Below are 27,568 nucleotides of genomic sequence, written 5' to 3'. Positions count from 1 at the left end.
TTTTTAATTTCTTCATTTAATTCCTCCCTCTCTTTCTCCTTTTCTTCCTTCCTCTCCCCTTTTCTTGAGGGTTTTTAATGTGCCAAGCATTGTGCTAGGTGCTGAGAAAGAGTAGTGACCCAGACATGCTGTCTGTGCTCTCATGGAGCTTAGTGTCTAGAGGTGGACCCAGAAAATAGATACATGTGGGCATATGCACTGTGAGTGGCATATAAAGAAAAGAACAGGGTGCCAGGAGAGAACATTATTTTCAGTGACTTTCCTAGTTACTTCTGAAATGGTTAAGGAATTTTCCTATTCATCTCACAGCTCTTTTATATACTTCTCAAAATGTTCTTCTCAAAACTTTTTCCTGGAATTACATAGTTACCACTCAAAAGAAATAAAAAATGGAACAGACATTTTGGGTTGAGGACGCTTATAACCTTTAGACAACAATATTTCATTTATTACTAGTCTCCTTTTGGGTTTATAAATTCTCTTCTATGTATGTGGCTGGAATTTTAATCTTTCTAAGCAAGGAGATTATCACACTTCATATTCCGTGTATATATGTTACTAGTGTTTGAATAAGTGTATTATTGTTTAAAGGTTTTTTTTTCATTTTACCCTCAGCTTTTTAGAAAATAGGTCTATGTTATTCCTTCATAGGAAAAAAAATGAGGGAAATAAAGAAAAGGAAAAGCTAATGGTTCTTTTCATTGTCATGAAGCAAATCATGGTAGGCAAGAGATTTTGACTAACCATGTTAGTTAAGGCTTTAATGATATGTTATTATATTTCCTTACAAAATCTGTGTACACAAACGCAGCAGGTAGTTTATGGTCACCAGCAGTGGCAGTTTTTAAAAATATAGATATGATGAGCATTCTGTTCTTGAGTTCTGCCCCAGGCCTGATTGGTGAGTTGCCATTGTGCCCTGTTGAGTGATGTGAATAATATCAATAAACACATCAGGTTGTATTTGTCTGATTCTGGCTTGGTATGTGGCTAAAGGAAAAAAGCAAAAAACAAAACCTTTCTGGGAAGAAGGATGCTTCTTTAACAGCAAGTGAATTGAACTGATGTACATATGATTTGCAACAGGGGATGCTTAACCTTCAACCTAGAATCAAATGCCAGACTCAGATGCTGAAGACAACAGCAACATTACAGAGATGAGAGTTTTGCCTGATAAGCATGATTAGAGGAAGGATTTGGGGATTAAGATGTATCTGAAGACTTACTTTGTTTACCTCTAACATCTGCCAATTTTCAGCCTTGGCAGTGACAGTTACTGGCATTGCTGAGGGACAGTGGAGGATATAGGAGAGACCAAAATATATCTTCATATGAGGAGAAAGATAAAAGGAGCCCTGTTCATCGGGTGGGCATGAGATTTGTGGGTGACAGTGACTTGGTGATAGAGGCAGTTGAATTGGGTCATGTGACCTATGAGAGGGAAGGAATGACCCAGCTGGTTGGGAGTCCTAAGCAAAGCAGAAAGAACTCAAGGATAGGATTGGTGGTTTCATTTCCATGCAAGCAGAACAAAACCTCTGTATTTTCTTCCAGTGAAAAACATTTGAAAATGTTCGTTTTGGTACTTGTAGGTGACCCAGGAAAACAAGGGGATAATTAGCATCTATGCGACTCAGGATGAAAGCCTTCCACATTCGTGTGATGTTTTTGAAACTGTTGCCTTGGGTCAGCCCCTGGCATGACTTTTTGGAAGTCTGCAGCAAACAATTACTCTTTGTCATTCAGACCTTGCTGGGTTTAGCTGTACTTTCTTCCACTATGACAACTCCTTGACCAAGGGCAAGATTTGTAGGTGTGTGTGTGTTTGGAGGGGTGCTGTATCAACACTGGGTTCATATGTTGAGCTCACGCGCATTTGCCTCCCGAGAGTTAAGACTTTAATGAAGCATCCTTTCCCTAGGAGCCAGCCTGCTTCCCTACCGTCTTCCTTCCCCACCAAGACAGAGAGTGAAGCCTTCTCTTATGATATTGCAGAGTTAATAATGCTGTTCTATTGATTTTGTGAGCCTCTCAGTCACAGGGGAATGTGTGGGGGATGGGTCCATGCTTGCAGAGAGCTTCCTCCAACTCTCTTTCCAGCCCTGGAGCTTTTGTTTTGAATCTGGAAGCTTCCAACCAGAGCTGGATTTCCAAAGGTCAAATGTGCCTGCACATTTTGTCCTTAATGAGTTAGCTCTGCCCTGGAGCCTTCACTGAACTTGCCAACGTTCAACCTGAGTGGTAGCAGCAGCAGCTTCACAACCAGATCCAGTTGCTTGACACTCCACCCTTGAGAAGTGCCAAAAGGAGCTGCTGAGGGTTATTGGCCAGGAGAGTGTGGTCATAAATGCATGTCTACAGGAATGGGTGAGGTTTCCTCTTTGCTTAGAAAGCCAGAAAAACAGCAACAGAAAGGGGATACAAAGGAGAAAAACATACTCAGGCGCTGAAGCTTTGGTCCCCTCACCAACAAAACTTTTGATGGTTTTTAATGAAGAATTTATCAATTTTTTTTTAAAGGAGAAGATATATATTTTTTAATGATCTATTTTCTTCCTCTTGTTTTTTCTTCTTTTCTTCCAAATTTTCTTGTTTTCTTCCCCCTCTTGCTTTAAACTTGGCATACATAGGTCAGCTGATATCTGAGAAACTGATGCTTCTTTTATTTGATAATGGGAATTTCTTAGTTCTGTTGATCTTTTTGCCTTGGCTACCAGGAAACTCAGGGCTGAATTTAAGTCTATGCTTGATCCAGTAGCATTATTTTTTAGCTAAGATTTCTGTCTTCTCGTTTTATGTGCCTTATGTGTTTATGTTCTCATTTTATGTGTTATGTGTCTTAAATTATAATTATGTGTGTATAAATTTGAAATGGAAAATGCTTCAGATGGTTTTGTGAAACATTTGGGTTCAGGAATGTTACTTGGTAGCATTAATAGGACTATTGATCCTCCGTAGTATCTTCTGAGCTCTTAATCTTTCCCTGACTTATCACTGAGAATCTAGAGAAACAGCCAACTGCTGTTTAGTACATACACTGGTAAAGCTAAGCAATATCATTGTCAGCCAAAAAAATGTTTGGCACTTTCTAAGCCCTGGGGATGCATTTTTGCTGCCACATTATAGATACCCAATATATCAGATCCCCTACTGCCCATCCTTTTCCAAGCACACAATGGGGTTTGCATGTATCTACATCATTGCTCATGTTATATGTCTTTCTAGAATGTCATTGTTCCCTTTCTCTGCTTGTCAAAAGCTTACTCATTTTTCAAGGTCCAGCTCAGATGTGACTTCTTCACATGGCCGCACTGACCTTCTAGGAGAGTGAGTTGGTTTATTTGCGGTGTTGCCATAACATCTTGTGTGCCCAAGTTGTTAGTCACACTTATACCCTGTTCTCTTTAATTGCATCTGTTTCTATCCCTTTTTGTCCCTACTATACCCTGGGCATCTTGTAGGCAGGTATTGAGCCCTTGGTTTCCCTGAAATCTCTAGCACAGTGTCTGATATAAAGTAGAGGTTCAGGCAATAATTGTTAAATTAACTTAAAAGAAGTACAAGACACAACACCTGCCCCTGAAAGGCCAGCAGAGTTCAAGTGGGGTGTAACCTGCGTATCCTCGCAGAGTTTTTCTGCTAGACAAAGCTACCAGTCTGATCCAGTCACCTCTGAGAAGAGCCCATGATAAGTAATAGTGGCTCCTACTCAAGATTTTTTAAGAAATTCATTTAAGATTTATTGAGCAGCTGCTGATGATACCAAGCACTATGTTTAATCCAAGGGAAGTTTAAAACTTGGTGTTAGACCTCTCCAGGCACTTGTAGATTTGTCAGCACATACCCTCTCCTGCTTGACATTTCATGGTAACATCTCTGTAGCTTTCCCTTTCTTGCGTCAAGATTCTTCCTGAGCACAGGGCTTCCAGCTGCGTGGTGCCGGGCAAGGGTAGCTAAGCAGAGGATAAATGAAAGTGCTGCTCGTTTGTGATTTCCTCCAGCTCTCCTCAGATAAGGTATTTCATAGGAAAACTCTGTGAGAAGTGTTTACCACAGTGCCCACCCGTCCCTACTGTCATATTCTTTTCATTACTGTTTATTAGCCTCCTGGCCCTTGTGGGTGTTTGAGTTTGTGAATCCTGACCTAGATGTATCAGGAAGGGCATTGATAACATCTAGAGGAAGGGATCCTTAGTAACAACATCTGTCTACCCAGCACCTCAAGGACAACTGTATGACCTTGATTCATGGCACCCCATCTGGGAGACTGGGCAGAAACTGCGGTCTAGGGTCTGAAACTGAGATACCTGAAGGCCCCTGTAAGCAGAGGGACCAGAATAGTAAATTCCATCTTTCTCCTGCCCTGCTTCCCTTAGGCAACCAAGATTTGGTCTTGAGAAAACAAGAACTGAATAGGAGGTGACTTGAAGAAGGTCACAAAGCTAATTATGCAGAAAGAGCTGGTAAAAGCCCCCCTGATTTTGGTCTGTGTTCTCTCCATGACACCACATTGCCTTTGACTTTATGTACCCATAAAAAATCCCAGGGTTGAAAGATGCTGATATCCAAGATTGAATAGTTACCCATCCCCATAAGATGTAAAATTACTTGATTTTTAATAAAAGATGATCTTCCCACAACCACACATTTCTGAATCACAGTCATATTCTGGCCATTGTTTCTTCGTAGTTTACTACCAAGTGATTATAGACAAACCACTTTAAAATTAATGTTTAGGTCCCATGTAGGGAGCAAGGCCAAGTGTCAGTTTTGCCATTGAGTTGGTCTGCTGCCCAAAGTTTGATGGATCCCCTTGGTTAGAAGTGTATATGTATCACCTGATAAGAGCTGTTGGCATCCAAGATTTTCATACAGGAGTGAGGTACTTGCTGTTCATCAATTTTTCTTTGCTTCCTTTTTTTCCTTTTCTTCTTGTTGCTTCTGTTCCTTCCTTATCCTTTTTCAAGCTATGTTTTCTCCTTGAATCTTGAACAAAAGAAATGAATGATTGATAATACTGGTGTTGAAAGTGGGTGAAATCCACTCTTCTGAAGGATGCTGGGTGGGAGGGGTGCTGAATCTGGTTTAGCCAAATATGCTTCTTTTATGTTTGTTACAACTGGGAAGTATTTTTTAAAATGTTGGATGGTAGGTTCAAATCCCCCCTTAAAAAGTGTGTCAGTTTTTGTTTGCATTTATTTGGCCTTAATCCAAAAAACAAGTAAAATTGGGTCCTTAGTAAATTGTAATGATAAATTTTCTCAGTTCAAACAATACTAGTTCCACTTCTATCTCAGTGATGACACTTGATGTTGACACATGGGAGTGACTGAAATCCTGCTTACTTTTAACAATCCAACCAACATATGGAACAGCCAGAGAAAATTCAGAAATCTCCTAGTAAAGAGTGTTGTCAAAACTAAGACCTCTTGTTTCATTTTCACCAGGAGATGCTACTACATAGAGCTTGTGAAATGCAGTTTGGGATTGGGTATTTTGTTTTCAATTTGGGAAGGTCCTGAATCTTTGTCAGGAATCTTATTCCTTCAAGGTTACTGAGGGATGATGGCTTGTTGAATTTTTTAGAATGTTTTGAGATCATGGTAGAAGGCTCAGAATTGGACTAGGAAAAAAGCCAAGAAACTTCTGGTTCTGTTTCTGGTCCTATTGATAGTGTGGCTAAAGAAGTATAGAAAACCCTGTTTCTTTACTAGCTTGGGTTCCACATCAGTAAGATGAGGATTGTAATTCTTGTTGTCTAGGTGGTCCCATAGGGGGACTCCGAGTTTCCATGAAAATACTGACTAGCATTTTTGAAAGCTTTTCATAAGAAAATTCTCTGTAAAAGAGTGTATGTCATTTCATACCGATTGGATTGGAAAAGTCTCAATTTCATCTGGCTGCTATACTTATGACTTTGTTTCTGAATCTGTCAGCCTGTTTTCTAGAGAAAATGGAAGGTTTCTATAGATCTCTGATTCAGTGAATCATGGGTTCAGAGCTCAGAGTGTGCTTTTAAGTACAGTGGAGAGAAAGCATCCTTACTTAGCAAAAGTGATCCTTTCATTTACACAGCTGTTTGCAAATCCTGCTAATGTGGATGTCATTTTTATTTTCTTTATCCGAAAAGCACATTCAAGAATTCATGTTACTGAAGATCGAGCCAAATATGACCAAATTTTATGGCAATTGCAGATATAGACACAACATCAAAATATCTCCTTAATTAAGGCAGCGGCTGTGCTGGGGCCCACATTCCAGGATTCTCAGTAGAGAAAACATGTTTTCTTTACAGGGGAAGTTTTATTAGCAGCAATGTTCCGGTATGTAGTTCAGGTTAATTAATGATGTAGTCAGACTGGTGTCTTGCCATGAGTTTTATTCCAGTAAGTAGGGCACTCGGAAATCTCATTGGCATATCCTGTCATGCCAATATGGAATCCCTAATTTGACCATTAAAATACATCTCAGTGAGGTCTGTCAACAAGATAGTTTAAGATTTCTTAATGTGGATACTGTCTTACACTGAGGATTCACTCAGCATTAACCATTAAGTAGTATGTGCATGCACTGGTTTCAATGAGGATATACCACTCTAAAATATTTTGTTGGCTCAGATGATTGAGACCTCAAAGCCCCAGACCACCCACAACCTCTGGTGGAGTTGACCTTCAGTTGTGTAAGGAGATTTGTACCAAGGACCACCTTTTCCCCATGAGAGTTTTTATTAATTTTAAATCACAGTGGCGTTTTAAAACTTAATTTATGTTGTGAATATGTAGCAACCTTCCTTGGAGGTTGAAACAACAAAGCAACTGGATTGGAAATTAGATTTCCCCCCTTATGCTGCTAATGTAGTTCTAGCTCCATTGGGATTTCCCCTTTGCACGGGCTGATGATTTCTTTGAAACTGTATGGAAATTGGTTCAGACAGGAACAAAGGGGTGAGGGGATGGCAGTGATGATTCAAATTAGTGTCTCTTCCTCAGTGAGAGTCTGGTGTGCCTGAAAGTGCATGTCATATGGTACCAGGCGAGCTACCTAAGGTTAAATGAGATGCCAGGGCTACTGGAAACCAAACTTCAGGGCCTCAGCCCTTGGTTCCTCCCTGTCAAGTTGAGTTGAATTGTTAATTTGAAATCTGCAATATCAGAATGTGGTTCAGAAAAGAGCCAAGCACAATTTTTCTGTGCTTTACATGATGAGAAACCTTCTCTTTGTTTCTCCTTCATCTTTTTCCAGCCAGTGTGTGAAAGATTCCTACTGCCTACCATAATAAACAAGAAAGGGAGCGGCTTTGTGACTCTGGGAACAGCGACAGGTTTAGAGAAAGGCATCCAAAAGACATTAAAGAGAATCTACATTGTCGGTGGTATGTGCACACACACACACACACACACACACACGTGTTCACACACACACAGGGAACCTGTACAGCTTATATTCAATATTTTCACCCTTAGCTCTTGCCTAGTTCAAACGCCATACCCTCTTAATTGGATTTTGGCTTACTTCCAGGCTCAGTGTTTGAGGGCTCTGTATCTGTGAAATAATGATCCTGAAATAAATAGCACCTCTCAGAAGAAATATCTTTTTATGTAAAATTCGTAAAGGGAATGGAGAGGAATGAAATGCTTTGTGTTTAGGAATTTATGGAAAAGTCCCCAGAACGGGCCAGAACAGGAATGTCAAGGACCTCATATGTATAAGTGGAGTATGGGTCTGTTTAGGGTGACAGAAAACATGGGTCCTTGCTCACCGCGAGATGTGAATGCACTCTTCCATTGAAGAACTGGTGTATGTGGGGATGCCAGCATTGGAGACCAAATGGATGTGACCCTCAGGTGCTTTGGGGGCCAGTGGCCAGAGGTGCCTTTCTCAGGGATGGTAGAAATGATACAGAGTAGTTGAACTTCAGGGCACCAGTGAATAAACCTGGCACGGAGGCCAGGAGAGGGTGGCTTTTTTTCATCTGAACCATAGATGATGCGGTACCAACTCCTGAGAAGAAACGCTTTCTTGGCATCTGTTTGAAATGGGCAGATGTGAGAACCCTGTGTCCTGAGAAGAGGCTCCATTTTCCTCAGTCTGTTGAGGATGAATCATGAGGACCTTCTCCATGCTAAACCATGAACAGAGGAGAAACGTTGATGCAGCCCTTTGACCTAATAAGGTAGACATTTTAGAATCCATTTCCTGATGGGAGAGACCAGCTAACATCCTCTCTGGAATTTGGGATTGACTAATGGCTTCATTGATTGATTTACCCATTAAATGAGTATGTTTGGATGCCTTTTCCAGGCCCTGTGCTGGGTGCTAGAGATTCCTTGGCGCATAAGACTAGGTCCCTACTCTTCTGGAACTTCCCCAACAGTAGGGAAAGATAGACAGTAGACATGTACACAGATAATTTAGGTCTTTTTAGGGCTTGGTAAGTAACTACAGGGCAAATAAAAGGAGGTGGTCTGATGGAGAATGAAGAGGTTGTTTGGGTGAGTTTTATCTAGGCAGATCAAAGGAATCTCTGAATAGGTGGCAGTTAAACCAAAACATAATATAAGAAAAGAAATTAGGTGTGCTGTGACCTGGCGGCTCTGAATTCTGGGGTGCAGGAATGGCAGGCACTGTGTGTGTGAATAGGGGAGGGGTAAGAACTGAGGAAAGCAAGACCCGTTCATGTAGGGTCTGATTTGCCATGGCCAGGAAACAAGCGTGATGGCAGGCCATTGAAGGGTTGTCAGCAAGAACTTTGAGCTGGAAGGCATCTTTGAGAGTACAGTCCACCCATTTTGCAGCGAAGGAAATGAACTCCCTGCTCAGGTTGAGGAGTTAGGGGGAAGAGGGAGAGGCGGTGTTGGAAAGGGAGGCATTGAACTTGATTCCCCAGACCATGTTCTTTCTACCAATAATAAGTGAGCGTTGAAAATAGCAATTTGATTGCTTGTGTGTATTGCTTCTCTTCTGGTGGTTTCTGGAGGCCACAGGAGAAAAGATGAAGTGGCAGAAGGGAGAGGGATGCTCTCTGGGATGAGAAAATGGTTTTACTTCCCACAAAGGGCTGCCCTGTGGCCTTTTAGGAATCTAAATGTGCCTCTTATTTGGGAATGCTGGGTGTGTCAGACAGTAAGCAGTTAAAGTTGTTTTTTGTTTTGTTTTGTTTTGTTTTAATGGAAAGCATTGAAGAGACAAGTAAAATCACCTGTAATTAAATATTAAATACCGCTGAATCGTCCAAGGACTGTTGTTGGTAATGCATGCATACGCATTGTTTCTGATAATCTTTTTTTTTTTTTTTGTCTTTTTGCCATTTCTTGGGCCACTCCTGTGGCATATGGAGGTTCCCAGGCTAGGGGTCCAATCGCAGCTGTAGCCGCCGGCCTCCTCCAGAGCCACAGCAACACGGAATCCGAGCCGAGTCTGCAACCTACACCACAGCCCACGGCAACGCCGGATCCTTAACCCACTGAGCAAGGCCAGGGATTGAACCCGCAACCTCATGGTTCCCAGTCGGATTCATTAACCACTGAGCCACGACAGGAACTCCTGTTTCTGATATTCTTTTGGTAAAGAAGGAAGCATTTTTGGCTGTCATCATTTTCTGGGACCCATGCCTGACCAAAATTGTGATCAAATGTGTTGTCGTTTGGACCGAAGTGTTTTGAGTTGCTTCATTCATTCATTCATTCATTCATTCAATAAGACAAATTCTTGAGTCAGGCCATGGGTCAAAAATAGGACCAGGTGTTTTGAGGAACCCACGTTCTAGTGAAGATTACATTTAAATGCTGGTGAGGCTGATGTCTGTGGGGAACCAGAGAATTAGTTTCATAGTATCCTATAAATTTGGATTAGTGAGTGTGTGGGGCTTCATGAGCGAGGCCCTGAGGTCCCTGTGAAGAGTGACCAAGGACCACCTTCCAACAAGCGGTCTGTCCCATAAGTCCCTCTCTTCTGCCTCTCAGTGTACACACAGGGCCAGTTTCCTCAACTGTGGTGGGCAGCACAGTGGCACATCCATGCAGCCCCCTTAAATATTTTGGGAAGTTGATTCCAAGTACCTGAAATTAATTAAGTAAATGTGCAACCATCTATATCAGGAAAAGCGGCTTAGGGCTTGGTCTCATTATGTTTTTGGCTGTCATTTTTTGCAGCCTGAGGAGTAGAACAAACATTCCTCTTAGGGCCCCAACATTGTCTTTAACATTCCACAGTGGAAGTCCTTGAAAACTCTCTTGGTTTTGAAAATATTCTCTGTGATCACCAGCCACTAAATTGCATCTGCCACTGAGGGCCCCAATGGGATATGAACCTGTTGTTCTTGGGAAATTCAAGCTTCGACTGGGTTTGTGTGTGAGAGAGAGAGAGAAGTTGTGTGTGTGTGTGTAGTGTACATTGTACATGTGAGAAACTTGCTTTGGGGTAAAAAAGCAGCCATACATGTATATGTATTTTTTTATGGACAGCAGAGGAAGGGTATGTTTAACCCAACTGAGAAGGATATAACAGCGTGCCAGAAGGAAGTCAGTGAAATGAGCTTGCTTTAAAAAACAAAAACAAAAACAAAAAAAACCAGTAGCCTGAGTCAGCCTGTGCAAGTGATTTGGGAGAGGAAGGGGAGATGATGTCATGGGTTCGGCATGTTCCCGTCCTGGCCACTCAGTGCAGAGGGGCCCAGGGAGTTTGGGGCGGGTGTGTGTGTGTGTGTGTGCGCGTGCAGAGTTAACGGGAGCGGGTGGAGGGTGAACAAGAGCAGGTTGTAAAACAGGATTAATAACCCCTTGTCAGACCTTTCCCTGTTACTGTGTTTTTCAGTAATTTTGGTTTGAATGAAGGCTCTCTAGCCAATTAATGTTTATTTGTTTCCTTTGGCAAGACCCGTTGGGGGAAGGGATGAGACGGGTGAGTTTAAAATTTTTGTTTTGTTTTTATATTTTGGAAGAAGAGGCAAGTCATGTGAGTCTGGGTTTTCCATGAAGGCTCCCCTGCCCAGCCCCCACCCTCAAACCCCCCCCCCCAGCCCCCCTGCCCCTACCCCCCATCCCAGCCCACCCCTTTAAGAGGCAGGAGGCAAGACATGGCCAGCTGGTGCCTTGAACTGACACAGGTGCAGAGGCTGTGGGGGGTGGGGAACCAGGAATAATTACAGGTTTCCGAAGCATCAGGCCCCTTCTGACACAAGCCCTCGTCTCAAAAACTGCTCTTTATGGAAAATTAATGGTGAAGCTGAACAACTGTCAGGATCATTGTTCTTGGGCAGCATCGCTCCTCTCCCAAGTCCTTGGGTTCTCGTGAGCCACTGGGACGGGGTGCCCTCTTTCCCAAGCAAGATCTAGTTGGTGCTCTCCATCCCTAGAGGAAATGGGTTTTTCCTCCAGGGATGTCTCTTCTGCATTTTTTTTCTCTTTCTTAAACCACACTTTCAGCCCAGATCTAGGTCTTCGCTCTAGTGTAGGATGATTTTTTCATTGACTACTAGGACATAGATTTTATTTTGTCTGTGAAAGTGGAATGACCAAATCAGAGACACTAATGAAACTTGTTTTCATTCTATAAGGTAACAACTGGGATTTCCTCCAGTGTGTGTCAGGCTAAACTGAGGCTTCTTTGGGAGATAAGGTGATAGTGGACCCAGGCATCTTATGCGACGCAACTGTAGTAAGCAGTGGTATCTCGCCACCTCTCAGAAGTTGAATATAGTTACAGTCCAGTGGCCAAGTTATAGCGAGTGACTCTCCTTAAGGGCTGATGGGGATTAGGTGCAGTCATTGTGGGTAGAGGCCAGAGCAGTAGACTTAATATATTCTGAGAAATAACATATGGAAAAATAACCCTGAGCTGAGGTAGAAGGGTCTTTTGTCTACCTTATCCCTAGTGGACACTTAATTAAGGATCATAGACACTGTGAAGGAGGAAAATGCTTTTCCAAGTTGTTGGAAGTATGGGGGACCCCATGCATTCCTTCAAAGAGCAGAAGAGGAGTTCCTGTCAGGGCTCAGTGTAAACAAATCCAACTAGGAATCATGAGGTTGTGGGTTCGATCCCTGGCCTTGCTTAGTGGGTTAAGGATCCGATGTTGCCATGAGCTGTGGTGCAGGTCGCAGACACGGCTCAGATCTGGCGTGGCTGTGACTGTGGCTGTGGCATAAGATGGCAGCTATAGCTCTGATAAGACCTGTAGCCTGAGAACCTCCATATGCAATGGGTGTGGCCCTAAAAAGCAAAAAACAAAACAAAACAAAACACACACACACACAAAAACCCCCCAAAACCAAAAAAAACCCCACCACAAACAGCAGAAGACTGGGCTCCAACTCTGCCAAGTTACATGACTTTAAAACGCAACGCTTAATTTGGATTTGAGTTGTTTAGGGGGAGGTTGTTGTTTTTTTGTTTTGTTTTGTTTTGTTTTTTTTAATGCGCTGCAATGAAGGAATCCATGGGAGATGAAAGGGGTATTTGAGGCTACTTATTTCAAAGACATCATCCTCTCCCTAGGCCTTTAATCTTGTCTCCTTCCTCCTCAGCCTCCCCAAGGAAAAATATACAACAAATATTTTCTTTGCATGTTTAAAATAGTTTTGGGGTGGAGAAACGCTGAAGAGATTTGGGTAGAAATTTCCCAACTTTCATATTTGTGTAGAATTCAGTTAATTTTCACAGCATTGTCTCTCAGAATATACACGTTACTGGAGGGAAAAATTTAATTTGGTTTCAGCTCCAGCAGCCAGCTGATGTGAGGAACAGTGGGAAGGAATGTGCTCTTACGCTGGCTACAGTGCTGTGGTCATTTCGTGGTGTTCAGCAGTTCTGACAGCGATGTGTAATGTTGTTGTACCTCTGGGGTGTGCTATTGATGTGGGGTTTTTGTTTTTTTTTTCTTTTAACCTAATAGCTAAAAAATGCAATGAGATTTTCGCTCATACCATATACTTGCTTACCTCCAATTTTTAGACAAAATTTATTCTCTCTTAAATAACCTTCCACCCTAATATTTTCTGGCAATAAAAGTCAAGCAAAAGTGAATATTTGTTTAAAATCTTCATAGAAATCACTTTCCAGGTCTTACAAGTGTGATTCTTGTCACCAGTTGATACATCCTCTCTGTCATGAGTTAGGTTCAGTGTTTTATTCTCCTCAAACCTGCTTTGAAATGTTGAAACCCACTGGGCTTCTCAGTCACGAGGATGCGTCCTTCCCCTCCTTCAACCCCTGAGAAAAATGGTACCAAAACTCTCTGCCCATGCTTTCCACTTCCTTTCCCATCTTTCAACTCTGACCTTATTTTAAAAGACTAAAAATGTGTCAGAACCATTACATCATAGTATCCTTTGAAGGAGAAAAAAAAAAATCACAAAGTTCCCATGAATAGCATCCTTTGCAATCCTATAGAGTTTTCAAGTTGGTTTTAGGAGTCAGAAGAATAAAGATTTTGCTAAAAAGTGTGAAATGTGAGCATAGTTAATAATATGTTAGAAAGAATGAGTATTTTAGAAGATTGCTTTACAAAAGAAATCCAAATTACCCTACTATCAGAAGGTTGTTTTGTGTCACTTCGAATTTCCATTCTGGGACACGTGTGATGATTTCAAAGCACAGAAAAGTAATTAAGCTTTGGAACACTCACAGGAGAAAGGTAAGGGATTCTGTTTCCCTGTTGCTGTACTTCAGACTGTTTGGGGATTGTGGCACCATGGTTAATAGCACGTGACAAAACCACACATAATAAATGTCAGGAAGGGGCTCCCATGGGCAGCCAAGTACAATTCACCTGTGTGTGCAATTACCTGGGTAAGCATTCTTTCTGGGAACCAAGGTCACCCCTTCCTTGCCAGAAGCATCATCTTCATCATCGTCAATATCAATAACATCAGGTCAGGGTCTGCTCTCAAAAGAAGCAGACTTTGTAAATTTCCATGAAGGAGGACACTGTATTTCCCCATATTTTTATATCTGTACTCTTTCCCGATTTGTTTTATCTCTTTGTACTTTTAACTCTTGGCTCTTTAAGGTGAGTGAAAATAGATGGGATGCTTGGAATGAAGGGCAGCTGGCTAAAGGGAATGCAAATGACTGACCATTGATTATAAACATAGGTAGTAGTAGGTGACATTTTATTTCAGTGACTCTATACTATTCCAGAAAGAAATCATTATCAAAATTCAATTACTTTTATTTCTGTTTTGACTCACTAACTCATGTCTACATGGATCCAAAGACTCCAAACATTGCTCATAAGACGTAGTTATTGAGTGGTGGCAAGAATATTGGACCAATGGCTTTGTCTTATGTTCAAATTAAAAGACACGGGGGAAAAAAAAAAACTAACTAGAATTTTTGTTTTTTAAAAACACTTGGGTTTAAAGGGGTGGAATTGAGGTGCCTGGACTAGAGTCTGCCCCAACGAAATATGGGTATGGTTATAGTGCTGGTGATGGGTGGAGGTTAGGTGAGGTGATTCTAGCTCATTTTTTAAAACATTCTTAGAACTACTCCCACTTCAGACATTTGGATGTATCGCCCATTAATACCACAGAGGTAGAATTTAGCTCTAAAAGATTATTTTTGTTTTTGAGACCTATATGATACTAGCAGTATGATCATTGTTTTTAAGGAGATCATGATCTTAATAAACCAGACATACCACTAATTAATTTATGGACTCTTAGATTCATTTGGGAGATACTGTTTAATTGTCTAGGATTGAGGAGAGGTGTCTTTCAGCACTTGACAGTCAGCATATTTTCTTAACTATTTTTTCTAGACAGTGCTTCTGGAGAGAGACTTCATGCTGAACTTTGAATAAAAGAATTAGTGGGAGAGAAAAGGAGAGACTTTGTCAAGCATATGGGCTTGAGAGCAAGTAAGGAGAGGAAAAATAAGTGAGGGAAACCCTTCAGGGGAAGGTTTTAGGGGAAATGGCAAAAGTGCAATCCTGACTGGCAAGTTTCATGTAAATTATGGTGAGATAAGGACAGGTTGAACAAGAGCCATTTGGTGACCTTGGTTATCATGCCCACATATGACCAAACTTCTCACATATTTCTTGAGCCAGTGGCTCAAGCCTTAAGTTATGTTGTTTGGCCAGGCTGAGGAAAGCCTCGTTTCTCCAGGGTGAGGTACCCAGACAGCCATGATTTATGTCATTACATTGACATCTGCCAACTCCAATTTGGTTTTGGTGGGCAGACAAACATTTGAACTCTGTATTGAAATTTGCAACCTGGAGACAATCCTAGTGTGCTGATGGGTATTTCTTTTCTCTCTCTCTCTAATTATTTAGACTTACAGAAGAGTTGCAAAAATAGTACATAGAGTTCCTGTATACACTTTTCCCAGCTTTCCCTAATGTTATATGACCATAGTACAGATATTAGAGCAAGAAATTAACATTGATAAAATACCATTAACTAATGCATACACTTTATTTGAATTACATTATTTTTCCTACTGATGTCCTTTTTCATCCGGGATCCCAGCAGGAATCCATTGCATTTAGTTGTCTAATCTTAGTTTCCTCCCGGCTGAGACAGCTTCTTAATCTTCCTTTGTTCTTCATGACCTTGATACATTTAAAGAATACTGGCCAGTGATTTTGTAGAATGGCCCTCAGTTTGTATTGGTATGTAGTTTTCTCATGATTAGATTGAGGTTATATGCTTTTTGGCAAGAGTGGAACAGATTAATGTGTCCTTTTCAGCCTGGCATGTCAGGGGAATATATCAATATGCTGCTAAATTTCATCGTATGGTTAAGGTGGCGCATGCCAGGTTTCTCTACTGTAAAATCACTAGTTTTGTGTTTGTAATTATTAAATATCTTATTGAGGGGATACTTTGAGACTAGGAAAATACCTTGTTTCTCATCATAGCCTCATCTATTAATTTTAACATCCATTGGTGATTCTTACATATAGTTATTATTACTTTGTTGTTTGACTAATGGCAGTTTTCTGTTTCCATCAATCTCCTCCACTGGTTTATTCAACCATTTATTTATGTCACTGTGAATTCATAGATATTAGTTTTATTCCATGGATTATAATCTGTTATTATCATTATTTATTTTTGTTGCTCAAATGATTTGAGCTTTGAGAGCTCCATCAGGTTGGCTCATGAGTCTTTTTGACATACCTCCATCACTTAATGTGCATTAACTTACCTTCTCGTACCACAAGTTATTCTAGGCTCATCTTTATTTTCTTTGCCTCTAATTCTCAGTCAGTTATTTCTCCAAGGTGCTCCAGTTCCCTTTATTGAATAATGAAGTATAGTTTCTTTTTTTTTTTTAATTGAAGTATAGTTGATTTGCAATGTTGTGTTAGTTTCAGGTGTTTATAGCATAAGAGATTCAGTTATACATACATACACATTATTTTTCAGATTCTTTTCCCTTATAGGTTATTGCAAAATACTAAGTATAGTTTCCTATGCTATATAGTAGGTCCTTCTGGTTATCTATTTTATATTTAGTGGTATGTATAATGATATTTAGAAACCAAGATCTTTGTGCCAGGTGTGCTCACTGCTACTAAGGTGTCTTTGCTTATAGACTCCTCATTGACAGAGCTAGGAAATACATGTGTATATACATATACATGCATATACACATCTATTTTTATGTATGCCTCTGTGTGTCTATGCATTAAAATCTTTGAGTAAATACTGATACCTTAAATTCCAGTTAAACATCACAGGCATTTCTTAAGGGGTTCTTGTCATTATTTTTTAATAAACATTGGAGATAAACTGTCTCTTTTGCTTGGAAATAGCCTAACATTGAAATCCTTCTCGTCCTTAACATTTTAATCTTTAGCACTCCTGATGAGTTTCTGATTGACCATATCTTCTCTGTCTAAGCTTCATCACCAGCAGATATTATAAGAAGTGGGCTTCTCCAGGTAGAAATATTCCATAGTGATTTTAGAGGACTATCCAGCACATTCTGATGGGCACTTACGTTTCTCTAACTCAGGTGGAATAAGAATGCCCTGTATTAAGACTGTAAATGATAGCCTCTCTTAAATGGTCCAGATTTCCCCACATTTGAGTAATGGGAAGTATCTCTCCATCCTTAGATCATCAGTGTGGGTCATGTGTTCTGAGACTCAAACTAGGCCATACTGGGTAGGTTATTTTTTAATCTCCCCTGTAGAGTGTGTAAATGCATTTGAAATATCTCAGTTCCTCAGAACTCTGAACATGAAAAGATCTGAGCTTCCTAACAATCACAACAATTTCTTAGTGACTTTAGAAATTCTGAGCTACAAACTATGTAAGAGGACATGACATATTAAAGCTCTATCTATAGACACTGGTGACCGTGGGTGTGAAATGGTCCTTGTGTGTGAGGCAGGGAACTGCCTCAAGGACCTCTTATAACCCATGATTCAGCTGACTACCTGGAACATATCTGTGTCTTAAAGATCTAGTTCTGCTTTTTGGGCCAAGCTAAAAGAGCATTATAATTATGTTCCAGAAGACATGTATTAGTGGCCATTTCTAGGATTGCTAGCCTCAGCCTAGTCCAGATTAGGGTCACCAGATGGCTTTTGTAGATTAGAGTAGAACAGAATGATCAAAATAGTAGTGTAAGGTTAATTTTATCTTTGTTAGGTAGACATTATGTACTTGATGGGTACCAGAAACCGTGCTTGGTAGATGATTATTTAAAAATAGACGGGAGGTTTCAGGGGTATTATAATTCAGAAGTGAATTGGCTAGGGATAAGACTGAGGATTTCAATATTGGAAAGAACTAAATGATAATTTCTAGCAATAATTTGGAAAAAGGAAAGGGGAAATCTTTGAAACATAGAATTCAGAAAAGGGGCAAATAAGAATAAGGTAAATTTCTAGACCTGAGAAGGTGGTAGTATTAGTTTCAAATATGAAGTGATGTAAAGCTACTCAGCAAGAGCTATTATCTAATCAATAAGTGAAATAGAATCGAAGTTACTTTTCCAATAAACTTTCATTGATTAAATACCTCCATATTATATAGAATCCACTGTCCACTCATCCTCTAAGAAGTTTGCAACATACTTTATTCTTATGTTATTTGTTATCCCTTTGCTTCATGTAATTTTTAGCTTGTAATTCTTTATTCTGTACCTACACTGAACAGATGTGTTACTCTGTCTTTTTTTTTTTTTTTGATCTTTTTTGTCTTTTTGCCATTTTCTTGGGCTGCTTCCACAGCATATGGAGGTTCCAAGGCTAGGGGTCTAATCAGAGCTGTAGCCACTGGCCTATGCCACAGCCACAGCAACTCCGGATTGGAGCCATATCTGCAACCTACACCATAGCTCATGGCAACGCCAGATCCTTAACCCACTGAGCAAGGCCAGGGATCAAACCCACAACCTCTTGGTTCCTGGTCGGATTTGTTAACCACTGAGCCATGATGGGAACTCCTGCTACTCTGTCTTCTAACACATAGAAAGTCTTGCGCCTTGCTATGAACACAGTAGTCGAATGAACACTTGTGATATGACTGTTGAATGAAGATTGGAACCATTCATTAGTTTATACTATTAAAAATCAACATTGAGACCCAAAGGTGATTCATCTTTAAAAATCTTCTTTTCTTATTCAGTAAAGCAGTTTTTTTTTTTTTTTTACCTGAAGGCTGATTAAAAACCAATCTTTCGAAATGTCACCAAAATAAAATCCTTGACAGATACACCGCAATTCGGTATATCATTAAAAGATATTCTTAACAGAATAAGAGCCTAGAATCAGAACACTGGCTGAAAACATAGAAGCTCTACGGAGGCAGAAAATTAGGAGGTAGCATACTTTAAATTCACCATCAGTGTTTCTTTGTTGAAGCCCAGAAGTTAGAGCAAATTGAACTGATGGTATATGTTAGCACCATGGTTTCTACCAGATTCTGAAAGAGTAGGATTTTCAAGTGAAAGGTGCTTTTAGGTTACAAACCTAAATATCCACTTGTGCCATGAAAATGTTTCTACCGTCTTTCAAAGCCTTATGACTATGGTGGATGAAGATGTGTTGCAACTGGACTTTTTGGGTTTTTTTTCTTATTTCTTTACCAGGTGAAACTTTATATTGAAATTGTGTCTTTAACAATTCAAATAAATAGCTGTGTTTGAACTTATTTTTATCACATAGTCATAGATGTCAAACTATTGCAATGGGACTCATGCTCCTTGCCACACAATATGTAGCAATCGTATTTCGAATAACTTGCGGTAAACAACAGGGGTTTTGTCTTGCATGTCAAAGGTTTTAGAAGAGGCGTTCTTTAGAACAGTGTCCACTCCTGCTGGTTAGGGAATCCATTCACAAGGCAGGCCTTAGTGTTTGCTAAATTTGTGTCTTAGTTTGGGTGGGCACCATTTAATCTTCAGGGCAAGTTGTAAAATTGACTTGTTTTTGTGACTTGCTAAAGTGTGTTTGCAAAAATGAGGTTCGACTGTGAGGAGTCTTATCTTGGTGGGAAAACCTTGTATGATTCTATTTGCTTTTTGCTTACATGGGAATTACTAGGAAGGCTTAGAGTGTCTCACCTGCTGAGTTGGATTGTGGGGCATGAGCTCATTTTTATTTTTACATTTAAAAAAATTTTTTGGGAGTTCCCGTCATGGCGCAGTGGTTAACGAATCCAACTAGGAACCATAAGGTTGCGGGTTCGGTCCCTGCCCTTGCTCAGTGGGTTAACAATCCGGCGTTGCCGTGAGCTGTGGTGTAGGTTGCAGACGTGGCTCGGATCCCGTGTTGCTGTGGCTCTGGTGTAGGCTGATGGCTATAGCTCCAATTAGACCCCTAGCCTGGGAATCTCCATATGCCGCGGGAGCGGCCCAAAGAAATAGCAAAAAGACAAAAAAAAAAAAAAATTTTTTTTTTTGGTCTATTTTATGCCCAAACCTGCAGCATATGGAGATTCCCAGGCTAGGGGTCGAATCAGAGCTGTAGCCTCTGGCCTACACCACAGCCACAGCAATGCCAGATCCAAGCTGAGTCAGCGACCTACACCACAGTTCATGGCAACACCGGATCCCTATCCCACTGAGCGAGGCCAGGAATTGAACCTACATCCTCATAGATACTAGTCACATTTGTTTCCGCTGAGACACGACGGGAATTACGAGATCATTTTAATATTGAATGTTCTCGAGGAACTTGATGGTGTGAGATAGCCCTTCTGGCTTTCTAGTTCCCCAACTGTAGTAGTTGAACTTGTGTGATGTGACCCCTGTGAACTCTTCAGAAGTGTCTAGGGAGAAAATAACAAGGTCAGACCTTTCCACAAGAGAATTTCAGATAACGAGCCATGAAATAGTCTCTGCTCCTTGCTGTGTCTTCTTCCTCTGCCTGTCGACACGTGGTGTCGTGGTGTTCTCTGCTTCTGATGGCCGTTTCTCTCCCTCCCTCCTTGCCCTCTGCAGACATGCCTTGAATTGGAACGCTACCTGCAGACGGAGCCCAGGAGGATCTCGGAGACCTTCGGTGAGGACCTGGACTGTTTCCTCCACGCCTCTCCTCCCCCGTGCATCGAGGAAAGCTTCCGGCGCTTAGACCCCCTGCTGCTCCCCGTGGAAGCCACCATCTGTGAGAAGAGCTCGGCAGTGGACATTTTGCTCTCTCGGGACAAGTTGCTATCTGAGACCTGCCTCAGCCTCCAGCCAACCAGCTCTTCTCTCGACAGCTACACGGCCGTCAACCAGGCCCAGCTCAACGCAGTGACCTCATTAACGCCCCCGTCGTCCCCTGAGCTCAGCCGCCATCTGGTCAAAACCTCACAGACTCTCTCAGCCGTGGATGGCACAGTGACGTTGAAACTGGTGGCCAAGAAGGCTGCGCTCAGCTCAGTGAAGGTGGGAGGGGTGGCAACAGCAGCGGCAGCCGTGGCGGCAGCTGGGACAGTTAAGAGTGGACAGAGCGACAGCGAACAAGGAGGGGTAGGGGCTGAGGCATGCCCCGAAAACAAGAAGAGGGTTCACCGCTGTCAGTTTAACGGGTGCCGGAAAGTTTATACAAAAAGCTCCCACTTAAAGGCCCACCAGAGGACTCACACAGGTAGTGGTACAAGTTGGCCGCACGTGGTTTCTTCTTTTTCCTCCTTTAGCCGCGTGGTGGGAAGGGCTTCTCTCTGCTCCGAGAAGTGACATCCATGACAACTAGGAGGTGCAGGCAGAGAGGCAGGAGGGCCTGGGTGGGGAAGCAGGGTGGCTCTCTTAAGGTCTCCAGATGTCCCGGGCACAGAACATGGCTTTGTCACTCGTGGGCTGTGAGATACTTTCAGAGGCAATGCCAACCACAGTGTAGAATCCGACATTGCTGAGCAAGGGCTCTGGTGGTGTGACTCAAAGCTGTATGTGATCTATGCGCTTGTCGCTTTCCTGACACTTTGCATTGTTTTATGAGTATAATTCTGTGCTTTTGATCAACACTGGAATCTGAGGACATACATTTGAAAGAATTCACGGTGGAACAAGGTAGCCAGGGTGTCCTTATTCACTCTTTTTCCAGCATCCCTGATTTTTCATCAAAGTCACCAACAGCAGGAGGGTTTCAGAGTTCATTAGATGTGATCATTCTGTAATTAATTGGCATCTCCTCTTTTGCATTGTTCTCTGGCGCGTGCTTTATGGAGAGATGGCAGAATTGCTTTTTAATGAGCTTGTTACTGAGAAGATGCTAAAGTGATTACATTGCTATGTGTGTGGTAAGGGCAGTGGGGACCAGTGGGGACTGTATATTTTACTCAGGACTTCTGTGGCGACTCCCAGGAATCATCTTGATCTTAGGAGCAATGGGATCATATAGAAGAGTGGGTTTTACAGAGAAAAAGGTGAGATTAGCATTTTCCTTGAATCTAGTCTTTGTTCTCTGTTTTGAGTTGGATGCTTAGGTCTGGCATCTCTTCTTGGGGTTAGCATTGGAGGAGCAATTACTGACACTGGTGGTTTTTAAATGAGGCCCCAACAGTGTATTGCGGGCTTGGTTTTTGCATCCTGTGTGCACAGTGCAAGCTGAGCAGGGAAAAGCTCCCAAAGTATAAGCAGAAGAATCAGAGTGTGGTCAAGGAGAAACAGGTATCTAGGAGAGGTCTTCTGAGCTAGGAGATGTGACAGTAAGACTTCTTTTCAGGCTCGCTGCTCTGTGGTGGTTTGTGGATGGTGCCACCAAGGAAGTGTGCCATGCAAAATTCATTGCCTGGAAAATTAGGAAAACCTGGGTTCTAGCTCTAACATGGTCACTAAAGAGCTTTGTGACCTTGAGCACAGCCCTTTACCTCTCTGGTGGCCTCATTTTCCACATCTGCCAAACAATCCAGCTCGTAAGGCCCTTCTCAGTCTGGGGGAAGGTGGTCTGTGAAGTGTCTTTGTGCAGGACAGAGGAAGTCTCCTGAGGTAGGAATGCATAATACGTGACTAGAAGCCATCACCATCTTGAGCCTCAGAGGTGCTCCCGTGGGAGGATGAGAGCAGACGTTGCTTCCTCGCAGCACAGGACTTAGGCATGTTCTCTAATTCTGAACTTACTTTCCCATGTGGCCCTCGCTGATTCATAGAAGGTCTCCTATCATGACCTGTGAACCTGTGGCTCAGGTTGGGGGTCCCGCTTTTGGCTCCCATTGGTGTTTGGGTTTGAGTCCTCCAGTTCTCAGATACCAAGGCAAAAGCTCCTTGCTATTGTCAGCTTTTTTTTTTTTCCTCCCCGATATCATCCCGAAGGTCATTTTTATTTACATTTCTTTCTTTCTCAAGTCAATGAGTAGAGTAATGAGAAGACATTGCAGTGCTCTCAGGCTTCGGCCATGACTCATCTCCTGTTTCCCCCAGGAAACCAGAGAAGGCAGGATGAGGCGAGATGGTTGAGCTTTGTTGGAGGTGTGGAATTCATGGTTATGAGCACATTTACGAATTATTGACCTGAAAACAGGCTATGTCCTGCCTAGTGTGGAAGCTGGGCAGCTCTGGAGAAGCAAAGATTCTTTTTTGGCAGTGGGGTGGGGGGTGGGGCGGGGGATGGGGGATGGAGCGTCCAGAGCATTTTCTTCATTTTCTATCCCTTCTTTCCAATGGATGCACTAGAAGGATAACTCTTAGGAGTGGTGCATTATTTTGTGCTTTGTTTTTTGGGCTTTGTCCACCCAGAGTGATTATCAAGGTGGAGCTTCTTAGGGTTTCCTAGCACCTGCAACCACTTGCTTTATAATTGCTGAAAGTGGAAAGACTCCTCCCTGTGGGGAATTTACCTAAGAAGGCACTATGCGTTATTAGAAAGGCAGCCCTGCAGAGTGGTTAAGAGAAGGGCTTTGCAGTCAGGGAGACCTGGGTTTGAATTCTGGCTCTATCATTTCCTAGACTTATCATCTGGATAAGTGATTTATCTTCTCTGAGCCTCAGTTTCCTCAAAACAGTGATAATCATGTTTACTGCCTGGATTGTTTAGAAGGGTAAATGAATGTAGGTATCATACTTGGCAGATGGTAAGAGGTCATTAAAGACAGGGTTGGTAGAATTGTGACTATTTCAGATGATATTGATTAGCATGGATTTTGTGAAAAAACAGCTTTATGTAAACTAGAAATAAACTACTTAAAGTTAAATACCACCAAACAGCAAGAAGCTTTTCTTTCCTCACTTCCATAATTTCAGTGTGGGAGGTGATGATGCCTGGACACATTAGTCACGGAGGGTGAAATTGGACATGCAGGCGCTGCCCATTGAAGTTAGCAGAAATGTAGAGCATGGCTTTCCTAAAACAACATAGGCAGCAGTAGCCTTTTGCCAGTAAAACCTTCTGCAGAGCCGAGCGTGGAGGGAAAAGTCGGTGCTCTAAGAAACAGACAGGAAGGGAGGTAAAGGTGGGGATGGAAGATGGGGAGAGGGAATCTGAATTCATTTGAATTAAATGGATGAGAATCAGAAGTATTTATTTGGAATTAGTGTGAAGGGAGCACATGGGGAACTGAAAACAAAAGTGATAATTTATGTAGTGTGGATGAACTAAGAATAATGAAAAAAGCATGAAGGGATGGAATCCAATTAGGTGCAAACATATCAAGGAAGTGGACTCGTAAAAGCTCGAGGGCAAAGGTGATATGGTGATGGGAATTCAGGTCGGAGACTAGTCCACTGATGGAAGTGAGTGGGGTGGGGAGAACTGCTGACCAAATGTTGAAATGATGTTTAGAAAAATGGGCTCTGGTTGGATTCAGGCAAGCTGTTTTAACACTGGGCTCGCTTTAATTCAGTGAAAATATTTTCTTATCTTTCAGCTGTGGAAGCATTATGAGACATTAAAAAAAGAGAGAGAGAAAACCATCCAGGAGAAAGAGAAATATTGGCGTTTTGTTCTCTAGAGTTATATATATATATGTCTGTGTGTGTGTATACACACACACACACACACACACACCCTATCTCTTCTATATGGTAATACATTGAAAAAGAGACCCACTTGCAGAAATGAAATAAAATGTGTGGGTCTCCATCTATGCATGAGGAAAGACAATACGTTGTTGGTAACATGGATCTGCTTGCCTTGAAGAATTTTTTAAAGTGTTATTCATTTATTCTTTATATAGATAGAATTTACTGAGCTGGAGAAGGTATGCCGCTTCCTCACTGCCCCCCCACCCCCCACCCCACCCCACCCCCCGCTTCTGGGGCTTTTTTTTTTTTTTTAAGGATGCTGAATCCTTCAAACTTTTTGCCTTAGAGGATGTTGGGCAATGAGGTGATTTTTCTTTTTTTCAGGTAGCAGATGTTCAAGTTGGTAGCTAGGCATAAATACGGGTTGCCCAAGGAGGTGAAGTGAGGGATGTGGGGGGGACCAGGCTGGGGGTGGCAGAAGATGAGGCAGGGACCGGCACAAAGCGAATATTGTGAATTAGAATCTCAGTGAAAGGAAGCATATAAAAATGGACATATGGTTTATTCATTGGGAAGAGCACTTAGTGCTGGTATGAGCGTAAAAATGTCCTTTAGCAGCCAAGCCATCACAGACCCTTCTCTCCCACTCTGTATTCTGGTTTTTGTGTAATATATTTGTCTTTCTCAATAATCCAACCATTATGTTCATCGTGTTATTCATCTTGTTGGAGACAGCTAAGCAATCCTTATATCTTGATGTGGGGAAGTCCTTCACCTCCAGTTTTTTTAAAAAATCCTTGATGTTGTTTATTTTCAGCAAAAATCCGTTTGTTAAAGTGTTAGTAGTTTCTATTCAAAAAGAGAAAATAATTTTCCACATTTCGTCTAGATCACTTCTGAGTAAATGAAGAAAAAAAAAAGGCTGCGATTGAAATGGTGCTTTGTGTTAAGTGGACAGACTTTGCTAATTTGGAAATTCCTATCAAAGCATGCCCACATTTACACTGTTAAGAGTGAGTCATGTTGGTAAAGTCAGCACAAAGGCCAGCAATGAAATCTTTGGTGGTTGGTCACAGAGGAGGGAGAAAAGAGGCCGTGTTCTTGTATATCCTTAGAAGACTCTCTCTGTAGACTGGGATTCCTTTTAGCCTAATCCAGGGATGGTGAAAAGGACATCCTATATTTTTCACTGAAGTATATAAAGGTATGCTTTTCAGGTTGAAAAAAATAAAATGAGTATGCAGTTTTACTTAGAATTTTATGTCTGCATTGGGGCAGGTCAACAATGAATCAAGCTGAAGCACAATCTCTAAGTTTAATTAGGATTTAGGGAAATTGTTTTTAAATAGAAAGGTGACTAAAATATTATAAGCAAAAAGATGAATGTAGTGTTTAAAAGATAAACACATGTGATTATTGTATACATATAATGAAAGTGTTTTAAAGTTTGAAATACAATTTATTTTACTTATTCAACAAATATTTATAAACACTTGCTATGTGCCAGGCATTGTTCAGAGTATTAAGAAACAAAATTCAACTGAGTAAATTTTAAAGATCTTGGTGGCTGTATTTGATGATTCATGAATTGGGCAGCATCTCACCTAGCAAATAGAAAGGAGCTCTGAAGAGCCGTACAAAATGAAAGACTTTTATAGGCAGAAGGGGGCTGGACAGGGAAGTTATACCAGCAAAGAGCTGATTGTTTGTGGCAAGGTCACCTTCCTTTAGAGAATGGCAGGGGTCTATTGGGCAGATCACCTCACTAGTGCTGACCAGGTAATTCCAGATGGACTGGTTTAAGATTCTATTCCTGGGGGAAGCTGAACCTATATTAAATTTTAAGTTTCAGTTTGGTGAAATAGAGCTTAACTCAAGTGATTCCATTTTGGGCCAGTTATCTCTTTTTAAACAATTCTCTGCTTTTGATCAGACTCTTAGCCTGAGAGATGTGATCAACATTTAAGGCATCAGTGCCACTCCCAGCTATTGCTCTAAGAATCTCGCAGTTTTTGCTAATTCTGATTCTATTCATAGGTTGACTTAAGGTTTCTACTTTTTCAGTTGGTCTTAGGGAGATCACTTGCTTTAGTAGTTAGTGGCTACAAACATGCATTTAAAGCACACCAGGGAGACTACTTTGCTTATTATAAGCAAGATAATTCCCATGTACTTTAGAGCCATGGTCCCCAAGACCCCAACCAATCAAAATCAAATACATCAAAGAAAGACCTTGTTGAAGGAGTCACTTTTTATTTGTTTATTTTTATTTTTATTTATTTTTTGTCTTTTTGCCTTTTGAGGGCCGCTCCCGCGGTATATGGAGGTTCCCAGGCTAGGGGTCTAATAAGAGCTGTAGCCACTGGTCTATATCAGAGCCACAGCAATGCTGGATCCAAGCTGCGTCTGCGACCTATACCACAGCTCACTGCAACACCAGATCCTTAACCCACTGAGCGAGCCAGGGATCAAACCCAAAACCTCATGGTTCCTAGTTGGATTCGTCAACCACTGAGCCACGATGGGCACTCTAAGGAGTCACTTTTTAAAGCCAAGTAGCTTGTTCAGTGATTATATGTAGAGGAGTTTCAGATTCCCTAGAAATGTTAATCAGGATGCAACCAGTGGTGTTGGACACAGCACAGACACCTGCATGTTCAACTAAAGGATAATCAAGACTATCATTATCAAGAACAATCTTGGTCAGAGAGTCTAAGGATTTTTCATGGTGGATTCTGCAGTACTTTCAAGAGTTAAAGAAGGTTCCTGATCATAGTCTCATTTGTACTTATTCCTAACCAGGGAAGTAGGGACCTGCCAAAGAAAGCACATCCTGAATCCTGAATGCCTTCTGATAGGTCCCTTCTAACTTGACCGTGTAAATCAGGGGAGTTGACCAATGAGGTGTCTCAGTTTGATTGTGGACAGTTAGAGGCACATTAGATAATCTAGGAGGCATTGCGTGGTTATGTGCCAGCTATCTAGGCATTCATAAGCCCAAGGAGAATGATGATCACCACAGACAAAGATTAGTCATGTCAGGGCACAGAATATTCCCACTAAGGTGGCACTGTTGAGGGATTCATTTGCAGGGATCATTGCATTTGCCCATTCAAGCTGGGGACCAGTTAGGTTTTCAGTACATTTGAGAATTAAATTTCCTAGTCTGAAATAAAAATTTCTTTTAAATTCCTTGCAAAGATGGATACTGCTAGCAAGA

General features: G+C 41.5%; 1 protein-coding gene across 9 annotated transcripts in view; it reads left to right on the top strand.

Annotated features, from left to right (window-relative positions):
• The window catches only part of KLF7 (KLF transcription factor 7), a 295,552-nt gene that overhangs the window by 221,676 nt on the left and 46,308 nt on the right, over positions 1-27,568 (top strand). For 8 of the 9 annotated variants that reach the window (XR_007134073.1, XR_007134072.1, XM_047773340.1 and 5 more), the window contains one exon: positions 20,410-21,040. Coding sequence is in view for 7 of the 9 variants with exons in the window: in XM_047773340.1 (XP_047629296.1) it covers positions 20,410-21,040 (631 nt within the window). In the remaining 2 variants the exon portion in view is untranslated. The remainder of the gene's footprint in view (positions 1-20,409; positions 21,041-27,568) is intronic. The other variant, XM_047773346.1, reaches the window with a different exon arrangement.

The sequence above is a fragment of the Phacochoerus africanus genome, chromosome 3, assembly GCF_016906955.1.
Source record: "Phacochoerus africanus isolate WHEZ1 chromosome 3, ROS_Pafr_v1, whole genome shotgun sequence".
NCBI lineage: Eukaryota > Metazoa > Chordata > Mammalia > Artiodactyla > Suidae > Phacochoerus > Phacochoerus africanus.
The sequence above is the reverse complement of the archived record's forward strand: the minus strand, read 5'-3'. Positions and strand labels throughout refer to the sequence as shown.